The following is a 25055-nucleotide window of genomic DNA, read 5'->3' as shown; positions in this document are numbered from 1 at the left end:
TGACTAAGGTCATAACTTGTCAGATATTACAATAAAAAAGCATAGAGATGTTAATTTACAATACATGGGGAAAGAAAAAGTAAACACCGCTGCTGTTTTGAACACAGGGGAATTTCTTCAGTGGTAGCCTTATTATCACCCAGCATGCATTGCAGCACACTGCATTTCTCATGTTTATGCTTTACCTTTAACTGAACTCCAGACAAGATGCCACGGGGGTTTTAAAGGCCTGCAGGGTTTCTAGATCATTCATCTTAATTATACATGAGCACCACTGCCGCTGTTTAAAAGCCATGTGCCATCACTTCACAGAAAAACAACCAACATATTCACAAATGAGGTGTTCAGAAATATTTTGTGGATTACAATATTTTGTATACAGTCATAATATTATTATTTTGTGCATTTGGTGTAATGCAATGTGTTTAAATAATTTATTTTCCTCATACCGTACATTATTGTTGCTCCTCTATGCCCCACCTTTCAGTAACATGTCGATTTTTACAAAGGCACCTTTGTTTAACTTCTTTTTCCAGTGTAGTAATCTGACCTAAAGTAGATTCTCAACTCATTGTGCTGTAGATTCTTTAGCAGTTGTTGGTTTAATGGCTGTCTCCTGTTCTAATACGATATTTTCTCTCTTTCTCTTTTTCCAATCCGCAAACCTCCCTTCCTCCTCTCATTTTAACTCATTAACCCGCTCCACCCCTTTGTCACCCCGTCCTAAAACCCTCCTGTTGTACATCTTGTTGTTTTGACCTTTTTGTTTTGGCCATGGTACACTGTGTAATTTGCCTGCAGACCCCATAGACCCTGATGTTGATTTGTACGAACTTTTCCATGCTCCATACACTCCAGTACCAGATCCTTTACCCATGCTGCCTCCTGTGGGCGTTCAGGCGTCCGTCCTGAGCCACGACACCATCAAAGTCACCTGGGCGGACAACTCGCTGGCCAAGAGCCAGAAGATCACGGATGCACGCTACTACACCGTGCGCTGGAAGACTAACATACCTGCTAATACGAAGTTTAAGGTACGGTTAACTGGCCAGAGCATAACCGTTAAAAAGACCAGTTTCACCAGAATGAATTTTACTGTAATACTGGTGCTTTACGCTGTTTAGCTGGTTAGTACTGCTTTGATATATTTCTGGTATATTTCTGGCCATTTTTACAAGATGTAATATATAGTGTGTGTTTTTTTTAAGTTTCGACTTAAAATATGTTAAGATTTTAAACAATACTAAAACATATCAACAAGTAAAATAAAATAAAATTAACAAGTAAAACAAAATGTTTTTATTAGCTAAACAATATAAAAAAGTAGTCCTCCAGATTGTTTTATCCATTGTGGTGCCCTTGCCCATGAAAAGGTTGGAGACCCCTGATGTAGACTACTGGTGATCAGGTGTTAAACAACAATAAATGATGCTCTGCTTGAGTCCTGACACTGCCTTTTTTTTCATTTTCAGGTGGCTAATACCACGACCCTGACACACACTGTGACGGGTCTGAAACCCAACACCTTGTACGAGTTCTCGGTCATGGTGACCAAGGGCAGACGGACCAGCACATGGAGTATGACTGCACATGGCACAACATTTGAAACAAGTATGTTACTTTACAACTAATAAAATAATCAGCAAGTTAATTTTATAAATCCTTTCAACCTTAAAATAATATTTTCGACAGATTTGTTTAAAGGAAAACACCACAGTTTAAAAAAAAAAATTTAATATGTTCTTACCTCAGCTTAGACATATCTTTTTTCAATGCCTGCACTTAATCTTTGTACAGCGCGTCGTGAATGTGTTAGCATTTAGCCTAGCCCCATTCATTCCTTAGGATCCAAACAGGGATGAATTTAGAAGCCACCAAACACTTCCATGTTTTCACTATTTAAAGACTGTTACATGAGTAGTTAACCGAGTAAGTATGGTGGCACAAAATAAAACGTGGCGATTTTTAGCGGATAAAAATGAGAACTATATTGTATGGCGGAAGAGCACGTAGTTTGCAGCACTTTCGACCTTGGCGCGCTGTAACATCATCACTCCTATCTATCTGACTTCTTAATTCATCCCTGTTTGGATCCTAAGGAATGAATGGGGCTAGGTTAAATGCTAACACATTCACGATTCGAAGTGCACGCATTGAAAAAAGATAGGGATGTATTAATTTGTCTAAGTTGAGGTAAGAACATAGTAAAATATTAAAAAAACGCTGGTGTTTTCCTTTAAAATGTTGTACATTTTTATCCCTAGTGGTGTTACAGGCTGGTTTAAGATGATTTTCTGAACACTTTTTACTCTAGCTGGTCAGGCTGGAAGACCAGCTGACCCACCAGCTTGACCAGGCTCGAAACTTGGCCAGATAAGCTGAGGCTAAGTTGGTTGCCAGGTCTTAGCTGGTTTAAGATAAAAGTAGCTGGTTTAAGCTGGTCCTTCTAACCTGGCAAAGCTGGTCTTCCAGTCTGGTCAAGCAGGTGGTTCAGCTGGTTTTATAAAAAAAAATGGGCCAAAACCCCTTTAAAGCCATTCTGCTACAACCAGCCAAGCAGCTTACTGTAGGGGATTTTTTCAGTAGGGATCAGTGTTCGAATTGGTGGGGGGGCTGGGTGGTCCCAAACCTTCTATAAGCATTGAGGGACCCTCAATTGGGGGGTCCCCTGGTTTTTATTAAAATTAAAAATTCTTCTCAAACTATTATTTCACACTAATTTGAGTGGTAAAAAAAATTGTCAGGGTAAGAGTTAATGGTAATTTGGGGTTTCTTTGATTAAAACATTGATCCATGACCAACCAAAAATGTTATCCAGCATCTTACTTTGTGAAATCACAGCGAACCTACAATATTGGGGGGGGGGGTCTTAGCTAGGGGACCCCCATAATCTTTGACATAATTCGAACACTGGTGGGGACGAGATAAAGTTTCCAGTCATTTCATTGATGAGTTGAATACTACTATTATTTCTAATAAATCTAATGTACTCCTTTTCTCGTCTTATCGTTTTGGCTTTAGAAAGTGAATGAGAGGACTGTAAACACGAGTGATGTCTTGTAAATACAATGAACACCAATCACTTCCTTTTTACTTTTTGATAGTTCCAAGTTCTCCACCTAAAGATGTGACCGTAGTGAGCAAAGAGGGTCGACCACGAACCATCATAGTCAACTGGCAGCCGCCTTCAGAAGCCAACGGCAAGATAACAGGTGATAATTATTTACATGTCGATATAAAGCTGTCCGTGTGGCTCCTTGTGTATAAATTGCTCTCTCTTTTCTCAGGTTACATTATTTACTACAGTACTGATGTAAACGCCGAGGTTCATGATTGGGTGATCGAGCCGGTAGTTGGAAACAGACTGACTCACCAGATTCAAGAGCTCACCCTCGACACGGCGTATTACTTCAAGATCCAGGCCCGTAACTCTAAAGGCATGGGACCCATGTCGGACGCCGTCCAGTTCCGCACTCCTAAAGGTAAAGAGAGACCTCCTTTCAACATGGCCGGTCACCAGCATGTGCTATGGATGTTGTCTTCTAATATGAAAACCTAACACTGTGTGTAAATATACAGCTACTGGATCTCATCGAAACCTTAAACCTTTACATTAACTCTGATCTTTCATGCACGAGCTGCCCGACCGCACGCTTCTCTTCATCTAATCTGCCTCTCTCTGCTTTCTCCTGCTAGCCGAATCCTCTGACAAAATGGCTAATGACCAAGGTAATTGATCTCTCTTCTCTTGTTCCACTAATGTTCTCAAATTGAAGCGAGCGTCTTGCTTTTCCCTGCACTCTGAAATTCATCAGAGGAAGACAGAGCCAGCTGCCGAGAAGATAAGCAGAATCACATCGTATTCGCTCGCCTGATCCTTTCCTAAGAGTTAATCAGCCAAACGCACATGTGGCCACAGCTTAATACTACTAACTTTACTTCCTGAATAACATTTTCTGGTTTAGAGATGAGTATCACGTTCTTCTCTGAAGGAAAAATGCGCAGTGTAATTTAAGCATGTTCACCTGATGTTTCTTATGTGATCTCTTGTAGCTCCTGGTATCGTTAGAGGAAGACCTCTTGCACCGGACCAAGGCTTTGGATCAGGAGGTAATCACTATTTTCTATCTGTTCATTTGTCCTATATCATCTTATGCGTGCCAGGCCAGTAGATGATGATGTTACCATGTAAAAACACCAAGAGGCAACCTTCCTGTCTCTCTCCTGAGAGAGCCTTTCAAAAATGACTACCGTCAAGCTAGGCGGGTGTGGTTTTAACAAACAGGCACCCTTAGCTCCACCCACGTTCTGCCTCTTTGCACATTTGTGATCTGTGAGTGACGCACTGCCGGCTCTGCCCACATTGGGCTTCAAAATACACTTCATAAACCTACACTACGTCCATGTTTTATGCAGTCTAAGGGCTGCACACATATGCATTCATCTACAGAACAATAAATAGGACATTTAGGGGCTAATCACACCAAACGCGTTTTTTAAACGCTTGGAAACGCAAGGCGGCATTGGACAATGGAAAGACACGAATGACATCAAGCGATTTTCCACTTTCAGCGCTTTTCAAAAGCGTGTGCTGCCGCAGGCAGCGTTAAAAGCAAGCCGTTCGGCGTGCATAAAAAGCGTGCATAATGCTCACTGCCCATAGAAAATCATTCAAAAAAGGCGCCTGCAACTGCTGTAAACGCGTTTGGTGTGATCAGCCCCTTAGATCATGGGGTTTTCAAACTTTTTGTGTGTGTGGACCACTATTTGTAATCAAGGATTTTCGTGGACCACCTTATAATACTCATAATAAAGTATGTCCTGAATTTATCTGCACCTCTAAATAGGTTTACTAGCACTAAAACTATAACTGGTCATCACATCAGTACAACAGATTCTTAAAACATATTCTTTAAAAAAATATATTTTTCTTCAAAAATGTATTATTTTATATTTAATTTTGCCTTTACACGGACCACCTGCAGTACCCTCACGGACCACTAGTGGTCCGCGGACCACAGTTTGGGAATGGCCGCCTTAGATGGACGATGAGGTAATTTTATTACTACAAAACCTCAATCACACAGCACTTTGGTGCCAGAAAATACCTGTAAAATTGGCAGACAGGCTTCTGTGTGAACGCAAACACGTCCCGTAAATGTTCTGGGATCGCTCCTGGAAAGAGGACCTAGTAACATTCCAATAACATTCCCTGAAAGCCCTCTGTGTGAACAAGACGCAGAAAAATGTTGTAAGGGGTGTGCCGTAGTGAGGACGTACCCAGCTCGTCACTATCAGTCACTATGAGCTTATAATAAACAAAAATGCACACGTGTCATTGCAACAAGATATATCGTTCAGCTCTTTAAACCGGGTGTTTTAAATGCCCATTACCCTTCACGATGAGGAATGTCTGCAAACTGGACTGAAGCAGAGATCAGGGAGCTCGTCACTATCCACTCTTAAGCTGAGATCATTCACCGGTATACTAGAAAGGCGCATCACGCGCTGTTTTATAGTCTTATCATTAACAAAAATACACGCGAGTGGAGAGAGAATTAACGGATAATAAGCAAACTTCATGCGCCGCAGAGAAAACTACCAAGTGCAGTACTTCACGTCACGTGTCTTTACGGGATCTTTACGGTATGTGTGTGAACCCACACAGATTCTGGAAAATCATTGGCAGTGTAAATGAACCAAATATGAAACGATCCTGGACAAATCCCCAATGGGTTTTTCGTGTATGTTTGAAAAGTGACCTGCAACGTACCAAAATTATGTAAACTTTGTTGGAGAAGTGTCCTGTATGCCACCATTGTTGTTTTGGTTATACTTGCACATTCCTATAGACTGAAACAAGAAGCGCATGGTGTCACCCTTATCTCAAATTCGCATTTGCATAGTTTACACCGAGATGAAAAGGCGTCTTTATCAAAAACGTTTAATCTTTAAAAGGACCCCAAAACGCCATTGTCATGTAAATGAACAGCCAAACTGCATAAAAAATTTCCTGTTTACAGCTGAAATCATTTTCACATCGGTTTTTGGCTCCCTATACTGAAAAAAATGATTCATTCAATTTACTCAATTTTTTTATGGTAAGTGGTTGCAATCAATTTAAACAAAAAAGATAAGTAAAGTAAAATTCAATAAAAACCGTTTGTTTAAATGAAGCTTAAATAAATTGATTGCAACCAGTTACCTTAAAAAATTGAGTAAATTGAATGAATCATTTTTTTCAGTGTAACACCCGGCAAACATACTTTCTGTTTTTTGTCCGGTTTTCCTTTTTTTTTTTTTTTTTTTTTTTGAGATGCACCGATTGACTGGCCATAAATCAAAACCAGACAATTTATGGTTTTTGGTGTCTGACACGTAATCTGCAACAATACTTTTTCAGGTTTTTCGTCCAATTTTCCGTTTTTTCTTTTAATGCACTGATCAACTGGCCATAAATCGATTTATGGTTTTTGCTCCCTAACACGCAAACAGCAACCATACTTCTTTCATTATATTTAGTCCGATTTTCCTTTTTTTTAAAGATTTTTTTCTTTTTTTTAGAGATGCACTGATCTACTGGCTCCCTGGTTTTTGCTCCTTAACACGGAAACTGCAACCAGACTTTTTTTGTTTTATTTAGTGCAATTTTCCTTTTTTTTTTTTTTTGAGATGCAGCGATCCACCAGCCAAAAATCGAAACCGTACGATTTATGGTTTTTACTCTCCCTAATACGCAATCGGCAACCTGACTTTCTGTTTTTTTTTCTTAATAAACTTAAAATAACTGTTTCATATTTCAGGGAAACCAGACATGTCCGGCACAGGTGATAATCACATCCTGGTCATTGTCATCATCGTGTCTGTGGGAGCCTTCACCATCATTGTAGTGGTGGTTGGAGCTTTCCTGTGTACACGCCGCACCACCACCCAGCAGAAAAAGTAAGTTTAAATCTACTGGTGACCTAATCCTCAATCCTGACATGATAGGGAGTCATTTTCAAACTGTTTGATGTTCAAACTTCAGGAAACGTGCGGCATGCAAGTCCGCCAATGGATCGCACAAGTACAAGGGCAACTCCAAAGATCTGAAGCCACCGGATCTCTGGATCCACCACGAGCGTTTGGAGCTCAAAGCTGTGGACAAATCACCTGAACCCAACCCTGTCATGACCGACACGCCGATCCCTCGAACCTCTCAAGACATCACACCGGTGGACACCTCTATGGATCCTATGCTCCAGAGACGCAACTCTTACCGAGGTAGGAGCATTTTTTACACTTTATGCTAGTGTACATCTAAAAGACTGAAAACAGACTTGAAATATTGATGATATGCAATACTTTGTGTACACGTTGCTAAAATGTTTTTTTTTTAAATGTCACTCCTTATAAATTATAAATGCAACTAGCAGTCGTGGTTTTGTTTGGCTTTGACATACAGTAAACTAAATGCTGTAACTAAAAACATTCAATACGTCCTGTTTGTAGACGAAATAAGTCAAAATATCAAAGAGAAAAGCATTTATGGGTTAACAGCTTTTACTTTTTGCATCATTCATGACATCATTCCAGTCACTGCTTGTAAAGAGATGCTTAAAGTCACGCCTGCTGTTTGTCATTCTCGCTTGTGATTGGCTTGTCTCATGCATAACATAAAAAACTTGTTAGGATGGAATGGTTATATTACAGTCAGCTCCTGTGGCCTGATTTATGCATTTATAGTGCCCTCTAATGGACAAAACTCTCATAGCAATACTAAAATCATCACATGATCTTTGGCACTTGACTCTAAAAGTCAGCTGGTAGTTTGCACAAGGCTCTTGTACTGACATGCTTTTTGGGTGGGTAAACCTGCCTCAATCTGATTGGCTGGTCGCTGTCTGGTTTGCAGGCCATGAATCAGAGGACAGCATGTCTACCCTGGCGGGCCGTCGGGGAGTCAGACCTAAAATGATGATGCCGTTTGATGCACAACCCCCTCAGCGTAAGTGTGTGATCTTGATCCCTGGACTGGATCGTCTGATGTAATTTACTTAGCTAATAAACAGTCCCCATAGATCTTCATCATCTGTGTACCTAAATAGAAGTGCTATTTTTAGCCTTAGATTTGTTGCGTATGTAGTTGTATTTGTTTGCATGATGCGTCATGGAGTCACGTTCTCATAGTGCTGCGTAATCCATTGTCCGATGTTATTTGTGTCCATTGGCAGCTGTGATTAGCGCTCACCCCATCCATTCCCTCGATAACCATCACCATCATTATCACTTGGGCAGCCTGGCCTCACCGACACGCAGCTATCTACATCACCAGAGCAGCCCGCGGGCCATCGCCACCCCCATCTCTCATCTAGACAGGGCCGATTCAACAGGTGAGAGTGCAGACAATTAATGAAGACAATCGTCAACGCCTGGATAATAACCTGTTATTCACTCTGGACTTTTATTTTGAAGTTTTAAGAATTGTGATCCTGTAAGAATGTATTTTTGTAAATATATATTTGTTAGGAATGCACAAGTGTGAGATATGTAAATGCATTAGAAGTATTAGCCCTTTTTTTAAGAGATGCATCAATCAAACAGCCATAAATCGAAACCGGGCGATTTATGGATTATGATTTTGTCTAACCTGTTATTGGGTTTACTTTTTTAGTTTTATTTCGTCCAATTACATTTTTTTTAGATGCAATGTTCGAAACCAAATTAACTTTTTGCTCCCTACCACAATCGGCAACTATACTTTTTCGGGGGGTTTTTCGTCCGATTTGCCTTTTTTTTAAGATGCACAGATCGACTGGCTATAAATTGAAACCGTACTATTGATGATTTTTGCTCCCTAACATGCAATCAGCAACCAGACTTTTTCAGTTTTTTTCATCCAATTTTGTTTTTTTTTTTTTTTTAGAAGCACCGATTGACTGGCTATAAATTGAAACTGTACTATTAATAATTTTGGCTCCCTAACATATAATCGGCAACCAGACTTTTTTGTCCAATTTTCCTTTTTTTTTAGATGTTCCAATCAACTGGCAATAAATCGAAACCAGACGGTTTATTATTTTTTTTGTGCTCCCTAGCACACAATCAGCAACCAGACTTTTTCGTCTTTTTTCGTCCAATTTTCCTTTTTTTTAGATGCACCGATTGACTGGTCATAAATCGAAACCGTACTATTGATTATTTTTGCTCCATAGCACACAATCAGCAACCAGAATTTTTCTGGTTTTTCGTCTGATTTTCCTTTCATTTTTTAGATGCATCGATCGAATGGCCATAAATCGAAACCAGACGGTTACTGGTTTTCGCTCCCTAACATGCAATCGGTAACTAGAATTTTTTAGTTTTTTCGTCCGCTATTCCTTTTTTAAGTGCACCGATTGACTGGCTATAAAGTGAAACGGTAAGATTTATGTTTTTTTGCTCTCTAACAACACTCTAACCAATCGGTAACCAGACTTTTTCGTTTTTTTCATCCAATGTTCCTTTTTTTTTTTTTTTTTTAGATGCACCGATTGACTGGCCATAAATTGAAACCGTATTACGGATAATTTTTGCTTCCTAACATGCAATCGGCAACTAGAAATTTTCAGTTTTTTCGTCCGCTATTCCTTTCATTTTTTTAAGTGCACCGATTGACTGGCCATAAATCGAAACCGTACGATTTTTTTTTTTTTTTTTTTGCTCTCTAAAACGCAATCAGCAACCAGACTTTTTCATGTTTTACGATTTTCCTTTTTTTATGCACCGATTGACTGCCCATAAATTGAAACCGTACGATTTATGGATTTTGCTTTCAGACTTTTTTGTTTTTTTTGTCCGATTTTCCTCTTTTTTTAGATGCACCGATGGACTGGCCATTAATCGAAATCGTACGATTAATATTTTTTGCTCTTTAGCACGCCATCAGCAACCAGACTTTTTCATGTTTGAAGATTTTCCTTTTTTTAGATGCACCGATCGACTGGCCATTAATCAAACCCGCACGGTTTGTTTTTTTCTCTCTAGCACGCAATCAGCAACCAGACTTTTTCATGTTTTACGATTTTCCTTTTTTTTTATGCACCGATTTACTGCCCATAAATTGAAACCATACAATTTATGGTTTTTGCTCCCTAGCACGCAATCGGCAACCAAACTTTTTCGGGTTTTCCAATTTTCTTTTTTTATATGCACTGATCAACTGGTCATAAATCGAAACCAGACGATTTATGGTTTTTGCTCCCTAACACGCAAACGGAAACCAGACTTCTTTCATTTTATTTAGTCAGATTTTCCTTTTTTTATCCACCGATAGACCAGCCAAAAATGTAAACTGGATGGTTAATTGTTTTTGTTCCATAACACGCAATCAGCAACCAGACTTTTTCGGTTTTATTTTGTATGATTTGATTATTTTTTAAGAGTTGCACCAATCGATCGACCATAAATCGAAACTGGATGATTTATGGTTTTAGTTCTCTAACACGCATTCAGGAACCAGACTTTTTTCTGATTTTTTTTGTCCGATTTTCCTCTTTTTTTTTTGGTGATGCACGATTTACCGGCCATAAATCAAAACCGGACGATTCACGTTTTTTACTCCCATCACGAAATTGACAACCAGACAACCAGGCACGTGTATTTTGTCTTCTTGGTATTGTATTCATTTAAAAAATGTGCATACTGTGCATAGTGTGCATAGTGCAGACTTTTTAATCAAAGCTTTGGTTGGTTACCATTCATTCACCATCTGCTTTCTCTGTCTAACCTCCATCTTTAGCATCATAACCTGGATCTCATGTGCAGTATGCTGAACCCTGCAGTGATGGGTTTATGAGGTTTGTTTTGACTCACGTGTGATGTGATTACAGAGTCCGTACGAAACACACCTAACGCCGACCTGCTCCCCCCGTCCGGTCAGCCTTCCTGTACCACTGATCTCTCCGAGACGGATATCAGCTACCACAGTTCAGCTGCGGAGGATGAACCCGTTTTTACTGCACCCACTGCACACGTTCGGCCCACGCACGCGCTGAAGAGCTTTGCTGTACCCGCCATGCCAGCTCACTCCGTTTATGACTCTTCAGTATTGCCCAGCACTCCACTTCTGTCTCAGACAGGTACCACCCTGATCCGATCTCCTAACTTATTTATCAGACGTGTCACATGATGCAGGTGCTGACCTGTCTTAACATATATCAGTGCCATTGTTTTGTCTCAAGATGCACACCAGTGTTTAATGTTTTGTGCATGGTATTTTTGCAAAAATGTCCTAATATAACTCAGGCTTAGTTCTGGATTAATCTAAACCCTGTTTCAGGAAACCACCCCAAAAGGTTTAGTTAAAGGTTTTATGGTTAAAAGGGTGAAGAACTGAAATGTGTAATTGTTTTAGGGCCACACTCCGTTAAAACAGCCTCTATCGGAACACTGGGAAGGACAAGGACCCCCATGCCCGTCATCGTTCCCAACGCTCCGGATGTGTCAGACAGCAGCAGACCATATGAAGATTCTGGGAGCGTGAGTACATTTATTGATATGAGTGAACGTACATCATAAAGAGACTGTACATCTGTCCATCCCAGCCTCGTTTATAGTCACATTTCGTCTAGCACGATGAAGCTCTGCTGGTTTTAGCAATACTGGATAGATCTTACAATCTGACCATGTGCAAAACCATTAAAAAGATGGACGACTGGTCTCCAAAGACTTCCAATTTAGAAAAATGAAGTCAAAATGGCTGTTGACATCTCGCTCCAATTATGACATTTTAGTCTGCGCGGTAGTGATCGTGGAGTCGTGGTATCAAAGCCCCGTCCATATTCCTGTTTGACTCAATCACAAACACACAAGTCGACACACCGCCCCTACTGAAAATACTCCCAGCCTGGTTTAGCTGGTGTAGCAGGCTGGTTTTAGAGGGGTTTTGACAATTTTGGGGGAGACCAGCTGACCGACCACCCAGCAAGCTAAACCAAGGCAAAATTTGGGCTGCCAGTAAAAGTCTAATAGACATCTAACCATAGCCCAAGAATAGACAATGCTTATACTTTTAGAAAATGTAAAAGAAATGAAAGCAAACTCCTTGAACACCTACTGGCTTTGCTTACATGATGGAATATCATACATAGCCGGACTATATTGGGTCTATAGTTAGCCATCATTTTACTATCTAGGTTTTGTTTGCTGGGCAGCTTGACCGGGCTGAACGACCAGCTTGGCCATCTTAACCAACTTTGCCAGGCTAGGAGGACCACCTACTTCCATCTTAAACCAGCTAAGACCAGCCAACCAGCTTTCCAAACTCATCTAAAACCAGCCTGCTACAACAGCGTATCCAGCTAATACCAGGCTGGGAGACCAGCTAAAACCAGCCAACCATCTTCAAGAGCATCGCATAACTAACTTAAACCAAACTTATTCAAAAAATAAGTAAATAAATATGAAAAAATAACAAAGTTGGTAAACATCTATTTAACACGCAAGCGTTTTTTTTAGATGCACCGATCGACCAGCCATAAATCGAAACCAGACAATTTATGCTCCCTAGTGGCAACCAGACTTTTTTATTTTTATTTCGTCCGATTTCCCCCCTTTTTTTTAGATGCACTGGTCGACCAGCCATATTAGATTTTAAAGTTTGACTCATGACTCATTTATTTACATGGAGAGGGCGGGGCCTTTAACCTATAGTGCATGGAGATGTTTCGGCTTCACTTTTTAGGGGAATATTTGAGTACCTTGTTGCTTTTACTCAAAGATATATATGAAAAGTTTGGTTCCAAAACGGGATAAACGCCATTTTTGAAAAAAAATTGTTACTGCCAGAAACAGTGTTATATCAGGTCAGTATTTAAAAGTAAATTCTTCATTTTATGCAAAATCCAATATCCACCGTGTTATTCTGACATCTTTTTCCCCAAAACGCTATAAACACCACTCCTCCTTTTCTACAGAATGCAATAAATCCGCTCCACAAATTACAGCGCACCATTCAACGCAATTTAAACAAACAATGACAGCGTGAATCTTCGTTTTCCTCGTCTACTTTGTACTTCGTGATCAACAAACAAACAAAAACAAAATAATACTTTAATAGCATTGATAAACCTGTGATGGTTTTCTGTGACGGGAAAGAAACGTAAGCCATCAACATCTACTAATTTACGCGAGAGGCACTCGGGAGACGATCGCTTGTTCTCCCGACAGCATCAAGCTTCTCATGCTAACACATTGACCCCAGGGGATCTTATGAAAAACTTTCCATTATTTTACTCAGTCAACGAAAATCGAGCAGGACCAAAACATTTTACAGCTGATTGCTGTGAAAAACGTTAAGTGAGGACGTCAAGTATAACCACAGCAATGACAGTGTTCTTTATATGACAAAGTGAGTGTTTTGATTAATGCCATTATGTTTATTTTTTAATCAGTGTATAACACAAGTCAACTAAATGAATATAACATGGCAAAGATGAATGCACATTTATACATTGATTCAATAGATTTAAAGCATTTTGAAAAAAAAACCCTAGAAAACACGTTTTTACCAAAATTTGCCAAAATGGATTTATTGCGTTTGGGAACCAAACTCTTCATATACACTAAGCATGCGTCAAAACCGCCGCCATCTTGGAACAGGGGCCTTGTCATAGGAAGTAGCTAGGTAACGCTGCTATCTCCGCTTGTACTTCGAATTCATGGACGATGCCAGACTTTTGTGCTGCATATGGATGTTAGGGCTACTAGCACTATGTATTATAGTTAGAAAAAGTAGATTTTCTTAATATCAAAACTTTATTTTTTTAATTTTATTTCTGTTGCACCATTGCCTACAATGACGCTGATATGGGATTCCCCTGTTTCAAGATGGCGGCTCTGTTTGACGCATTCGGTCAATGAACTGCCATAGCCAAGGCGACATCTAGTGTACATATCTATGAAAGGAAGCGCTCGGAGTCGCAGAAGCCCTTCCCATGACGTGAATTTTTGCGTGAATGTCTCGAATGACTAGAATTTCACGCACGGCTTTCACATGCGAATGAAGCAAAAAATCGAAATGTTCAAGCATCCATCTATGCGCTAATAGTGCGTTTTTGCCGCCTCTACTGTGTCTGGTGTGAACGCACAGTAAGTTGGTCAGGCTGGGAGACCAGTGTACCCAGCTAGAGGGCCAAAGAAATGTACCCGAATCACTTTATACCCTAACCCGACATGCATAAATAATTAAAAATTAAAGAAAGATCCGACCCGAGCAGGGCTTATAACCTATACTGCAGCCCAACCACCTGGGGGCGATGGAAAGTTTCGGCTTCACTTTTCAGGCGAAAATTCGAGTACCTTGTTGCTTTTACTGAACGTTAAAACATCTGTGATATATGAACAGTTCAGTTTATTATTAATTTTTTTTACAATAAGCAATTTGTACAGTTATCTATCGTAACTTATAAACGTATAGCTTTATAAATAAATGTGTTAATGATGATAAACAAGATTTTAACCGATGTCTTCTTCTCTCCCCTCTAAAATCTGCTTTCCCCTTTTAACTAATTTATTATGTATTGCCTGCTTATAAAATTTTGTTATTCATTTTTCAACATTAACTGGAACGGATTATGCGATTTTACCGAATGATTATCATTTGTCCTGCACAAAAACCCCATACTACCACCTCCCCATCATCTCTTATCCCACCCCTGGCTGTTCTGATTCCTTTTACGTTTCCTCCGCAGTACCATTGATTGACCATCCCATCCTAAACCCCATTTTTACCCCAGCTCACCCCCACCCCACCCCTGCAGTAACCTTCTTCCTCTCCTTCAGACCTACGAGACGGACGAGTTATCCGAAGAAATGGCTCATCTGGAAGGTTTAATGAAGGACCTGAACGCCATCACGACGGCCTGAACGTAATTCTCATCATCGGTCATTCAAAAACAACAGAGGGAGAACGAACTTTACTTTCTCTCAGGAAGGACAAACCCATCAGGACATTATGGGACAGGAAAGTTCAGCCAGAAAGACGTTTTATAAAAGGAAAACGATGATATGCTGGTGTACGTGTTGGTGCTCATAAGGCACGATTTACAGTGTTTCGTTTGTGTCTTTACTTTGTATGTTTTTGTATCTATATATTATATATATATATATTGCCCTCCCCGTTCCAGCGAGGTCAACGTTGTCCTTTTTTTCCTCGTTTTGTATTTGACGTCTCTTTTTTTTGTATGACATATAATGTGCCATGTCTTATTTTCTTAAACATGTTTTGTATTGTTTTATATGCATACTGTATACACATATTAGTTTGTACATATATGTTAAAACCGACATGGATTTTTTTTAACATTTTTTACATCATTTCTCTCATTTTTTTTTAAAAAACGGGAGTTTGCTTCAGAAATTGCCTTATTAAATCTGGAAATCGATACCTGTTTTGTTCAAAAAAGGAGGAAACGTGTATCACGACACTGTGATATTTATACTGTAATCGTTGATACGAACAGAGGACCTCCATCACATCCATGGACTACAAATGATTGTTTGGTGCTCAAAACTTCAGGTTATACACATTTACAACAGATCAATGAACAAGAAGTGCTTTGCATGATCGCTCATCTCTCAAAGGAGCTGCGTTGGTCTGAATTTCAGATCGGACACAAACTCATGACGTTCACTGTGAGATTTTAGCTTTTGTGTGTTTTCATACTCGACGTACAGAACTCCCACTTCTCATCTTTATTTCCCATTTGTTATATATGAAGTAACTGTACAGAATTTCAATGTGAAAGACACCGTTCCTCTCTTGCTGGATATTTACCCAAAGAAAATATGTAACAGCAATCATAAGGAATTGAACTTCTCATTGAATGTCAATCGGACTGTAAAAAATTTTGGGTAATAGGAACACGGTTAAACGTTTGGTTAAAACAACCTTACTTGTATGGGCTAAGCTATCAAAAGGTGTAGACAGTCGAACCTTTATTGCACTTTTTCAACAATTTCAAGAAAAGACGAAAAAAAAACATTTTTACATATCTTGTGTTTTGAATATAAAGCTCTATTTGTGTAATGTAGTGTCATAGTTTAGCATAGGCAGCTGGTCTCATGTTTTTTCCTCTGGATTAATATTTGGGCGGCGGGTTTTACCGTGTCGCTTATGCTGAATTCTGTTGTTGCTTATTTCTGTACAAATATCTCGCTGTCTCTAGAAATACTCGGTGGCTTTTTAAAAAAAAAATATTCTTGAAACATTGCCTGTGTTGCCTCTTATTTGCTTTCTCGTATGTAAAATTGTGTTACTCTTTTGCGGGTTAAATAAACTTCACATCATTTGTAACTTCTGGATAAGGATTTGTAAAATCATTTGTGACACTGGACCACAAAACCAGTCAATTTTTTATGAGATTTATGCCCGGTTTGTTAGGATAGGACAATATTTGGACAAACTATTTTAAAAATCTAAATATTAAAAAGTATTGAGATTGAAGTTGTCAAAATGAAGTCCTTAGTAACCCATATTACTAATGATAAATCCATTTTTTATATATATATTTACGGTAGGAAATTTACAAAATATCTTCATGATCTTTACTTAAAATCCTAATGATTTTTCTATCATTTTGACTCATACAATGTATTGTTGGCTATTGAATATACCCATTCTACTTATGCCTGGTTTTGTGGTCCAGAGTCACATTTAGGAATTAATATTTCTGAAGCTTTTTAAAAAGATATACAGCATTTTAATGCACATGGATATGTTTTAGTGACACAATACCAGGGCAGACTTAAGTGATAGTTCACCCAAAAATGAACTTTGTATCAATATTTACTTACTTTCGTGTCATTTGAACCCCCAATGTCTTACTTTATTCATCAAAATGTGACCCTTAACCACAAAAGCTTTATATATATATATAAGAATAAATAAGCTTTTCATTGATGTATGGTTTGTTAGGATAGGACAATACTTGGCCGAGAACATTTTTAAATATTGAGTAAAAATCGCCTATAAAGTTGTAGTCCATAGCTACACATATTACTGATGATAAATACAGTTTGATATATTTACGGTACAACATTTACAAAATATCTTCTTGGAACATGATCTTTACTTAAAGGTGCAGTGTGTAAGTTTATAAGGATCCCTTGACAGAAATGCAAAATAATATACAAAACTATATTATCAGGGGTGTAAAAAACCCTGTTTATAATGAACCGTTATGTTTTTATTACCTTAGAATGAGACGTTTTTATCTACATACACCGAGGGTCCACTTACGTGTAAGTCGCCATTTTGTGCCACCATGTTTCTACAGAAGCCCTTAATGGACAAACTTTTTTTACTAAGTTGTCTCCGACGAGAACATGTTTTCTGGTGGCGGCTACCGTAGCTTTTGAGTGCAATTCACAACCTCACCACTAAATGCTACTAAAATTTACACACTGCACCTTTAAAGGAAAACACCACTGTTTTTCAATATTTTACTATGTTCTTACCTCAACTGAGACAAATTAATACATACCACTTTTTTTTCAATGTCTGCACTTTTAATCTGTATACAGCGCGTTGTGCGTTTTAGCATTTAGCCTAGCCCCATTCATTCCTTAGGATCCAAACAGGGATGAATTTAGAAGCCACCAAACACTTCCATGTGTTCTCTATTTAAAGACTGTTACATGAGTAGTTACATGAGTAAGTATGGTGGGACAAAACAAAACTTTTGCTTGGAGCCATAGGAATGAATGGGGCTAGGCTAAATGCTAACACATTCAAGAAGCGCTGTATAAAGATTAAAAGTGCATCCATTGAAAAAAAAAGGTATGTGTTAATTCATCTAAGTTGAGGTAAAAGCATAGTAAAATATTGAAAAACAGTGGTGTTTTCCTTTAACATAGTAATGATTCTTGGCTTTAAAAACAATATTTTTGACCCATACCATTTATTTAGGATATTGCTACAAATATACCCATGCGACTTATGGCTGGTTTTGTGGTCCAGGGTCACAAATGGAGATTTCAATAAAGATTGTTGCCTCTTTCAGTGCTCGTTCTCTGTCTAAACCCATTTAGGCAGTTTTAGGATGTTTACTTTTAAATAATGTGTAACAGTTACTGTAACAACAGTGATAGCCACAAAAAGAAATGTCTTAAATATACAAGACAAAACTTAGGTCATTTTGAAGGTGGTCACTATCCACTCCCATAGTAACCTGGGCCCGGTTTTTCAAAAGGTTTAATCCGGATAAAATTTATCCGGATTTAGTAATCCTTTTTTTGCGAACCGTGATCAAACAGGATAGGAAATCACAATGTAGAACTATAGATATGTAAAGAGCAACAAGTATTGCCAGTGTGGGGTCAATATAAGTTTATTTTTATTACAGTGCATTGAAAATGCGCTGTACTGTTCTTACTGGGCTTTTTATTATTAGTGGTGCTTGCATTTATGCAAAGCATCACTATTACTATTGCTCAGGGATATTATTATTATTATTATATTTTATTCTTACATCCGGACACTTTTTTCGGCGATTAACTCGTCCCGCACGCTTTGTTGTAGACCCATGAAAGAGGGCTCAAATCGACCGGATTATTGAGGAGAGGTGTGCTATGACTTTTATAAGGGATCGGGTGCAGGATTTCCGAAAGGGGGGCGTAAAACCACCCCCAAAATCCCATTGACTTAACATTGGGCCCAACTTTGATGGGTCATAGCTCCGCTCGTGGATTTTGTAGAAACATGTGGGTTACAACATTTGAAGAGGGTGGTAGGCTCTGTAAAAACATAGATCACAATGGGGTGTAAGTTGTACCCCTGGGTTGTAAGAGGTGCCCAAAATTGTCCCAATGAAAAGTCAATGGGGCAAAATCCCATAGACTTACCATTGCAAAAATTTTGACGGGTCATAGGTCCGAGCCAGGATTTCATAGAAACATGTGGGTTACTAAATTTGAAAAGGGTGCTAGACTCTGTCAGGACGTACCCCACAATGGGGTGTAAGGTTACCATAGCAACCATTTTGGGCACCCTAGCAACCTATACCATTGACTGCCATTATAAAATGCCTAGATGGATATCTTTGCAGCACAGTGTCATAGAGACATGGGGGTGGGCTCATTTTACTCAGGCATCCAATCAGTCTCTCAGGATCCTTACAGACTTACTAAGCCACGCCCCTAGCAACCACTTTTGAGCACCCTAGCAACATAAAATACAAACAGTTATATCTCGGCATCAGAACATCTTAGAGACACGGGGGTTGGACCGTTTTACTTGTGACTAGGGGTGTAACAATTGGGCACATCATTGGCCACTCCCAAGCCACGCCCCTAGCAACCAAATTTGAGCACCCTAGCAACCGAATAAACAAAGCCTTATATCTCCGCATCAGAACATCGTAGAGACACGGGGTTTGGACCGTTTTACTTGTGACTCGGAGTGTAATCACTGGGCACATCATTGGCCACTCCCAAGCCACGCCCCTAGCAACCAAATACAGTACCCTAGCAACAGAGTAAACAAAGCCTTATATCTCCGCATCAGAACATCGTAGAGACACGGGGGTTGGACCGTTTTACTTGTGACTCGGAGTGTAATCACTGGGCTCATAATTGGCCACTCCCAAGCCACGCCCCTAGCAACCAAATACAGTACCCTAGCAACAGAGTAAACAAAGCCTTATATCTCCGCATCAGAACATCGTAGAGACATGGGGGTTGGACCGTTTGACTCATAACTCGGAGGGTAATCACTAGTGGATGCCATTTTTTTCCCTAGCAACCAAATACAGTACCCTAGCAACAGAGTAAACAAAGCCTTATATCTCCGCATCAGAACATTGTAGAGACATGGGGTTTGGACCGTTTGACTCGTGACTCGGAGGGTAATCACTAGTGGATCCCATTTTTTTCCCTAGCAACCAAATACAGTACCCTAGCAACAGAGTAAACAAAGCCTTATATCTCCGCATCAGAACATTGTAGAGACACGGGGGTTGGACCGTTTGACTCATGACTCGGAGGGTAATCACTAGTGGATGCAATTTTTTTCCCTAGCAACCAAATACAGTACCCTAGCAACAGACTAAACAAAGCCTTATATCTCCGCATCAGAACATCATAGAGACACGGGGGTTGGACCGTTTGACTCGTGACTCGGAGGGTAATCACTAGTGGATGCCATTTTTTTCCCTAGCAACCAAATACAGTACCCTAGCAACAGACTAAACAAAGCCTTATATCTCCGCATCAGAACATCGTAGAGACACGGGGGTTGGATCGTTTGACTTTTGGCTTGGAGTATAATCATAAATTGTCCCACGAAACTTGCCACGGCAAGCACCACTCACATTTTCTTCAGGAAATGTACCTATCTAGTTATTATTATTATTATTATTATTCTTCCAACCAAATTTCCGCAATTAATACGGCTCGAACCGGTTAACTTAGAAACTTCATTCAAACTCTCAAACGTGCGGACTATTCGGGAATAGTGTGCTATGACTTTTATAAGCGATCGGGGGTACGGTCTTCGCTCCAGGGGCGAAAAAGCAGCCGAAAAATCCCATAGACTTAACATTGGGACAAACTTTGACGAGTCGTAGCTCAGACCTAGGATTTCACAGAAACTTGTGACTTGCCACATTTGAAGAGGCTGGCAGGCTCTGTAAGAACATACCTCACAATGGGGTGTAAGCTGTACCCCTGGGGTGTAAGAGGTCCCCAAATTTCCCCATAGACTTATAATGGGGCAGGAATCATGCCCATATAAGGAACTAAAAATGTCCCGGATGGGATATCTTTGCAGCGCAGTGTCATAGAGACATGGGGGTGGGCTCATTTTACTCAGGCATCCAATCAGTCCCTTAGGATCCTTATTGAGCTATCAAGCCACGCCCCTAGCAACCATTTTGTGCACCCTAGCAACATCTCCCATAGACTGCCATTATAAAATGCCCAGATGGATATCTTTGCAGCACAGTGTCACAGAGACATGGGGGTGGGCTCATTTTACTCAGGCATCCAATCAGTCTCTCACCATCCTTATTGAGGTATTAAGCCACGCCCATAGCAACCAAATATGAGCAGCCTAGCAACATAATAAACAGAAGGTGCGTTCCATTCGACAGGGTCCCTGCGGAGTGTTCACTGCTCCCTACTCCCTGAGCACGGTATATCAGTTGAAGTGGACTTCACGGACAATAACCGCTCATTTGGAACGGCCTGCAAACGTCATCAAAGAAAGTCAACGACGGGGTCGCGCAGATTGATATAACATAAATATATATAGGACTACATTCATATTTTAATTTTTATTTACTATCAAATTTCAAATATGTACACTATACAATAAAAAAAACATTGAGTACTACGTAATGAAAAACGTATGTTTATTATACACTTTAATTGACTATTGCTGCTATTACTTGACTATTAACAGAATTGAAGCCCTGCTGTAACTGTCATGCAAATATGAAAGTAAACTTTAAACTTTGGTTAACTATGTGTATATATGTGTTTTTAAACGCTTGTCATATAATTGCATAGCGGTCTGACCGTTCCGACGGGTGATCACGTGATGCGCGCAATGACAGTTGGGTGATTATCGCTCTCCACTTCCTGTGAAGTGATGTATCGATGTTCCCTGATTCCCTATGCCGTGCGCAGTGCCCTTCGAACTGAACATGTTCGCTCCCTTCGGATTGGAATCTCACTTAAGATGGCGGAATACCCTGTGAAGTCCACTTCGCAGTCCACTTACGGTCGAATGGAACGCACCTAAAGCCTCATATCTCTGGATCCGGACATCATAGAGACATGGGGGTTGGGTCTTTGGGTCATATTAGCTTCATGCTTGCTTCATGCTAAGTCATGCTAGCTTCGTGCTAGTTTCATGCTAGCTTTATGCTAATTTTATAATAAATATTGCTAACTTAATGTTAAATCATGTTAGCTTCATGTTAAATCTTGTTAGCTTCAGGCTAAATCATGCTAGCTTCATGCTAATCATGCTAGCATCATCTTAATCATGCTAGCATCATGCTAATAATGCTAGGATCATGCTAATTTCATGCTAAATTCATGCTAACTTCATGGTAATCATGCTAGCATCATGCTAGCTTCATGCAAATTATGCTAGCTTCATGCTAATCATACTAGCATCGTGCTAGCTTCATGCTAATCATGCTAGCATCGTGCTAGCTTCATGCTAATCATGCTAACATCGTGCTAGCTTCATGCTAATCATGCTAGCATCGTGCTAGCTTCATGCTAATCATGCTAGCATCGTGCTAGCTTCATGCTAGCATCATGCTTATCATGCTAACATCATGCTAATCATGTTAGCATCATGCTAGCTTCATGCTAATCATGCTAACATCATGCTAGCTTCATGCTAATCATGTTAGCATCATGCTAGCTTCATGCTAATCATGCTAGCTTCATGCTAGCTTCATGCTAATCATGCTAGCATCATGCTAGCTTCATGCTAATCATGCTAGCATCATGCTAGCTTCAGGCTAGTCATGCTAGCTTCATGCTAGCTTCATGCTAATCATGCTAGCATCATGTTAGCTTCATGCTAATCATGCTAGCTTCGTGTTTATCATGATAACATCGTGCTAGCTTCATGCTAATCATGCTAGCATCGTGCTAGCTTCATGCTAATCATGCTAGCATCGTGCTAGCTTCATGCTAATCATGCTAGCATCGTGCTAGCTTCATGCTTATCATGCTAACATCGTGCTAGCTTCATGCTAGCATCATGCTAATCATGCTAGCATCATGCTAATCATGTTAGCATCATGCTAGCTTCATGCTAATCACATTTCTGTCAATCAACTTTTTGCATTTTCATGCACTGGTAATTCCTTGGGAATTGCATATCTAGTTTCAAATGAAAACACACACATTAAAAAATACTGAAAATATATATATTTATATATATATATATATATATATATATATATATATATATATATATATATATATATATATATATATACTAATTTATATATATACTAATTTTTATATATAAATTAGTGACAGAATAAAATGTATTGTTTTTGGTCAATTTTGACAGCTGTTTGGGGGATTATTTTATGAAGCCAAACTCTTTCTACTTTGCTGTGGTAGGCCTATACTGAAAGGCTGAATACGTTAAAGCCTACCTAATCACTGTAGCCTGACAGATAAACAAATAAAATTAAAACCTTATGAATAAATAGGATATCTTGTAAGATACTGCATGATCCAAATATAGTATTATTTGATACATTTTTTAAGTTTTCATTACATTTTGGGCATAAAATCCACGCTGAATCCACCCTTCTGATGGGATCAGTTTAATCCAGATATTTTGGATCAAAGTGATCCAAATCCTACAAAAAAGTCCTGAAAACCCAAACTAAAGGTTTGATCCGGATCAAAACCAAGATTGGATTACGTGATCTAATCCGATTATGTAATCCGTTTTTTCTTTTGAAAAACCCATTTTCAAGATTTGATCCAATCCGTTATCCAAAATCCTAGTGGATTACTTTTGAAAAACTGGGGCCAGTTGTTGATCAAAATGATCCAGATTTGGAAATCCCATGTTTTGCTATCCAGGGTCAGGTAAACCATCTCACTTTTATCCTTGTTTTTAATCACCCTGATCCAGATAAACAATTTTTCAGATTAGCAAATCTGGATTGCTAGTGTTTTAAATCACATGTCAATGTTGACTATTAGCTATGTAAAAAACAGGGACTTTGGTCAGTATGGGGTCACTAAGAGTTTTTACTTACAATAAAACAACACAACTTTCCCTTATATACACAAACACATTGTAACATGCATTTTGAGTCATAAAGAGGCTAAATGTCCGGTAGTTTACATTTGTAGAGGTGCCGGTTGATGAAACTACTTTTGACTATTTGATCTCTAATGATTGTAATCAATATACTGTACAGTGCCAAATCACTTTTGCTAAAATTAATGTTAGCCTTTGACTGCTATATGAGGGATTTATACTAACTTTTTTCTTTCTTAATTAACTGGAAGGTTTAAAGGAGACATATCATGAAAATCTGACTTTTTTTATGTTTAAGTTCTATAATTGGGTCCCCGGTGCTTCTATCAACCTAGAAAATGTGAAAAAGATCAACCCAGTAACTTAGTTTCGGTAAACCATTCTCTGGAAGCATGTGATGGGTCATTGAAATTTGTCTCCCCGTGAGGTCAGAAGGGGATTATACCGCCCCTTTAATCTGCACTATCCAACCACAGCATTGCCATTTAGTGCAGCTCATTTGCATTTTAAAGGACACCCCAAAACGCCACATTTTTGCTCACACCTACAAAGTGGCAATTTTAACATGTTATAATAAATTATCTAGATGATATTTTGAGCTAAAACTTCACATACACACTCATTGGACACCACAGATTTATTTGACATCTTAAAAAAAGTCTTGTGAGATGTCCCCTTTAAATGGTAGCCCAATGTTATACTTTATCATTATAAGGTTTGACTTTGAACTAATCAAGAGCAAAATTTCAACCAAAAAATTATATTTATAAATATTACATGATTACATGAAAAGTTGTAATGTACGTTAGTTTTAGTAAAAAATTTTTTTTGAATTTGTTTTACATTTTTGTTCCTGAAATCCACCCTTTTGCTGGGATCAAAAAATCCCAACCTTACTAAAAAGTTGTAAACAACACAAAGTGACTTAGATAAAAACCTAGATTGTATTTTGTGATCCAATCCAAATTCAGAATCCATATTTTTTTTAAATCGAAATGAAATTGAAAACCAATTTTTAGGGGGGGGGGGATATTTTTACCAATGACTTATCTGTGAGCTTCATGCAAAAAAAGTCCCCTTATAATCTTTAATAAAAAAATGCAAATCTCCTCCCCCTCCTCGAAACAATCTCTTTTCTTCCAGTCACAGGGGCAGGTGGGCTAAACTAAGGTCTAGTCCAGGCTTAAGCTATCCCTGTCCAGGAACCACCCCTAAGTGTTTAAACAACATAAGGGGAAGTAAATGATAGACTTATTTGGGTGAATAGAACTGCAGTAATATT

General features: G+C 39.1%; 1 protein-coding gene across 8 annotated transcripts in view; it reads left to right on the top strand.

The window, feature by feature from the left end:
- The window catches only part of neo1a (neogenin 1a), a 184250-nt gene extending 168019 nt beyond the window's left edge, over window positions 1-16231 (top strand). For 2 of the 8 annotated variants that reach the window (XM_065261603.2, XM_065261600.2), the window contains exons 17-29: window positions 859-1034; window positions 1473-1611; window positions 3105-3212; window positions 3288-3482; window positions 3697-3729; window positions 4054-4110; window positions 6804-6942; window positions 7028-7263; window positions 7895-7987; window positions 8214-8372; window positions 10851-11099; window positions 11375-11499; window positions 14803-16231. In XM_065261603.2, the coding sequence (XP_065117675.1) occupies window positions 859-1034; window positions 1473-1611; window positions 3105-3212; window positions 3288-3482; window positions 3697-3729; window positions 4054-4110; window positions 6804-6942; window positions 7028-7263; window positions 7895-7987; window positions 8214-8372; window positions 10851-11099; window positions 11375-11499; window positions 14803-14886 (1793 nt within the window). In that variant the 3' untranslated portion in view covers window positions 14887-16231. Of the gene's footprint in view, window positions 1-801; window positions 1035-1472; window positions 1612-3104; window positions 3213-3287; window positions 3483-3696; window positions 3730-4053; window positions 4111-6803; window positions 6943-7027; window positions 7264-7894; window positions 7988-8213; window positions 8373-10850; window positions 11100-11374; window positions 11500-14711 lie in introns of all 8 variants that reach the window. The other 6 variants (XM_065261601.2, XM_065261598.2, XM_065261602.1 and 3 more) reach the window with 5 other exon arrangements.
- Window positions 16232-25055: the final 8824 nt, after the last annotated feature.

Source organism: Paramisgurnus dabryanus, chromosome 2, assembly GCF_030506205.2.
Source record: "Paramisgurnus dabryanus chromosome 2, PD_genome_1.1, whole genome shotgun sequence".
Taxonomy (NCBI): domain Eukaryota; kingdom Metazoa; phylum Chordata; class Actinopteri; order Cypriniformes; family Cobitidae; genus Paramisgurnus; species Paramisgurnus dabryanus.
Note: the sequence above shows the minus strand (reverse complement) of the source record. Positions and strands in the feature narration are given on the sequence as shown.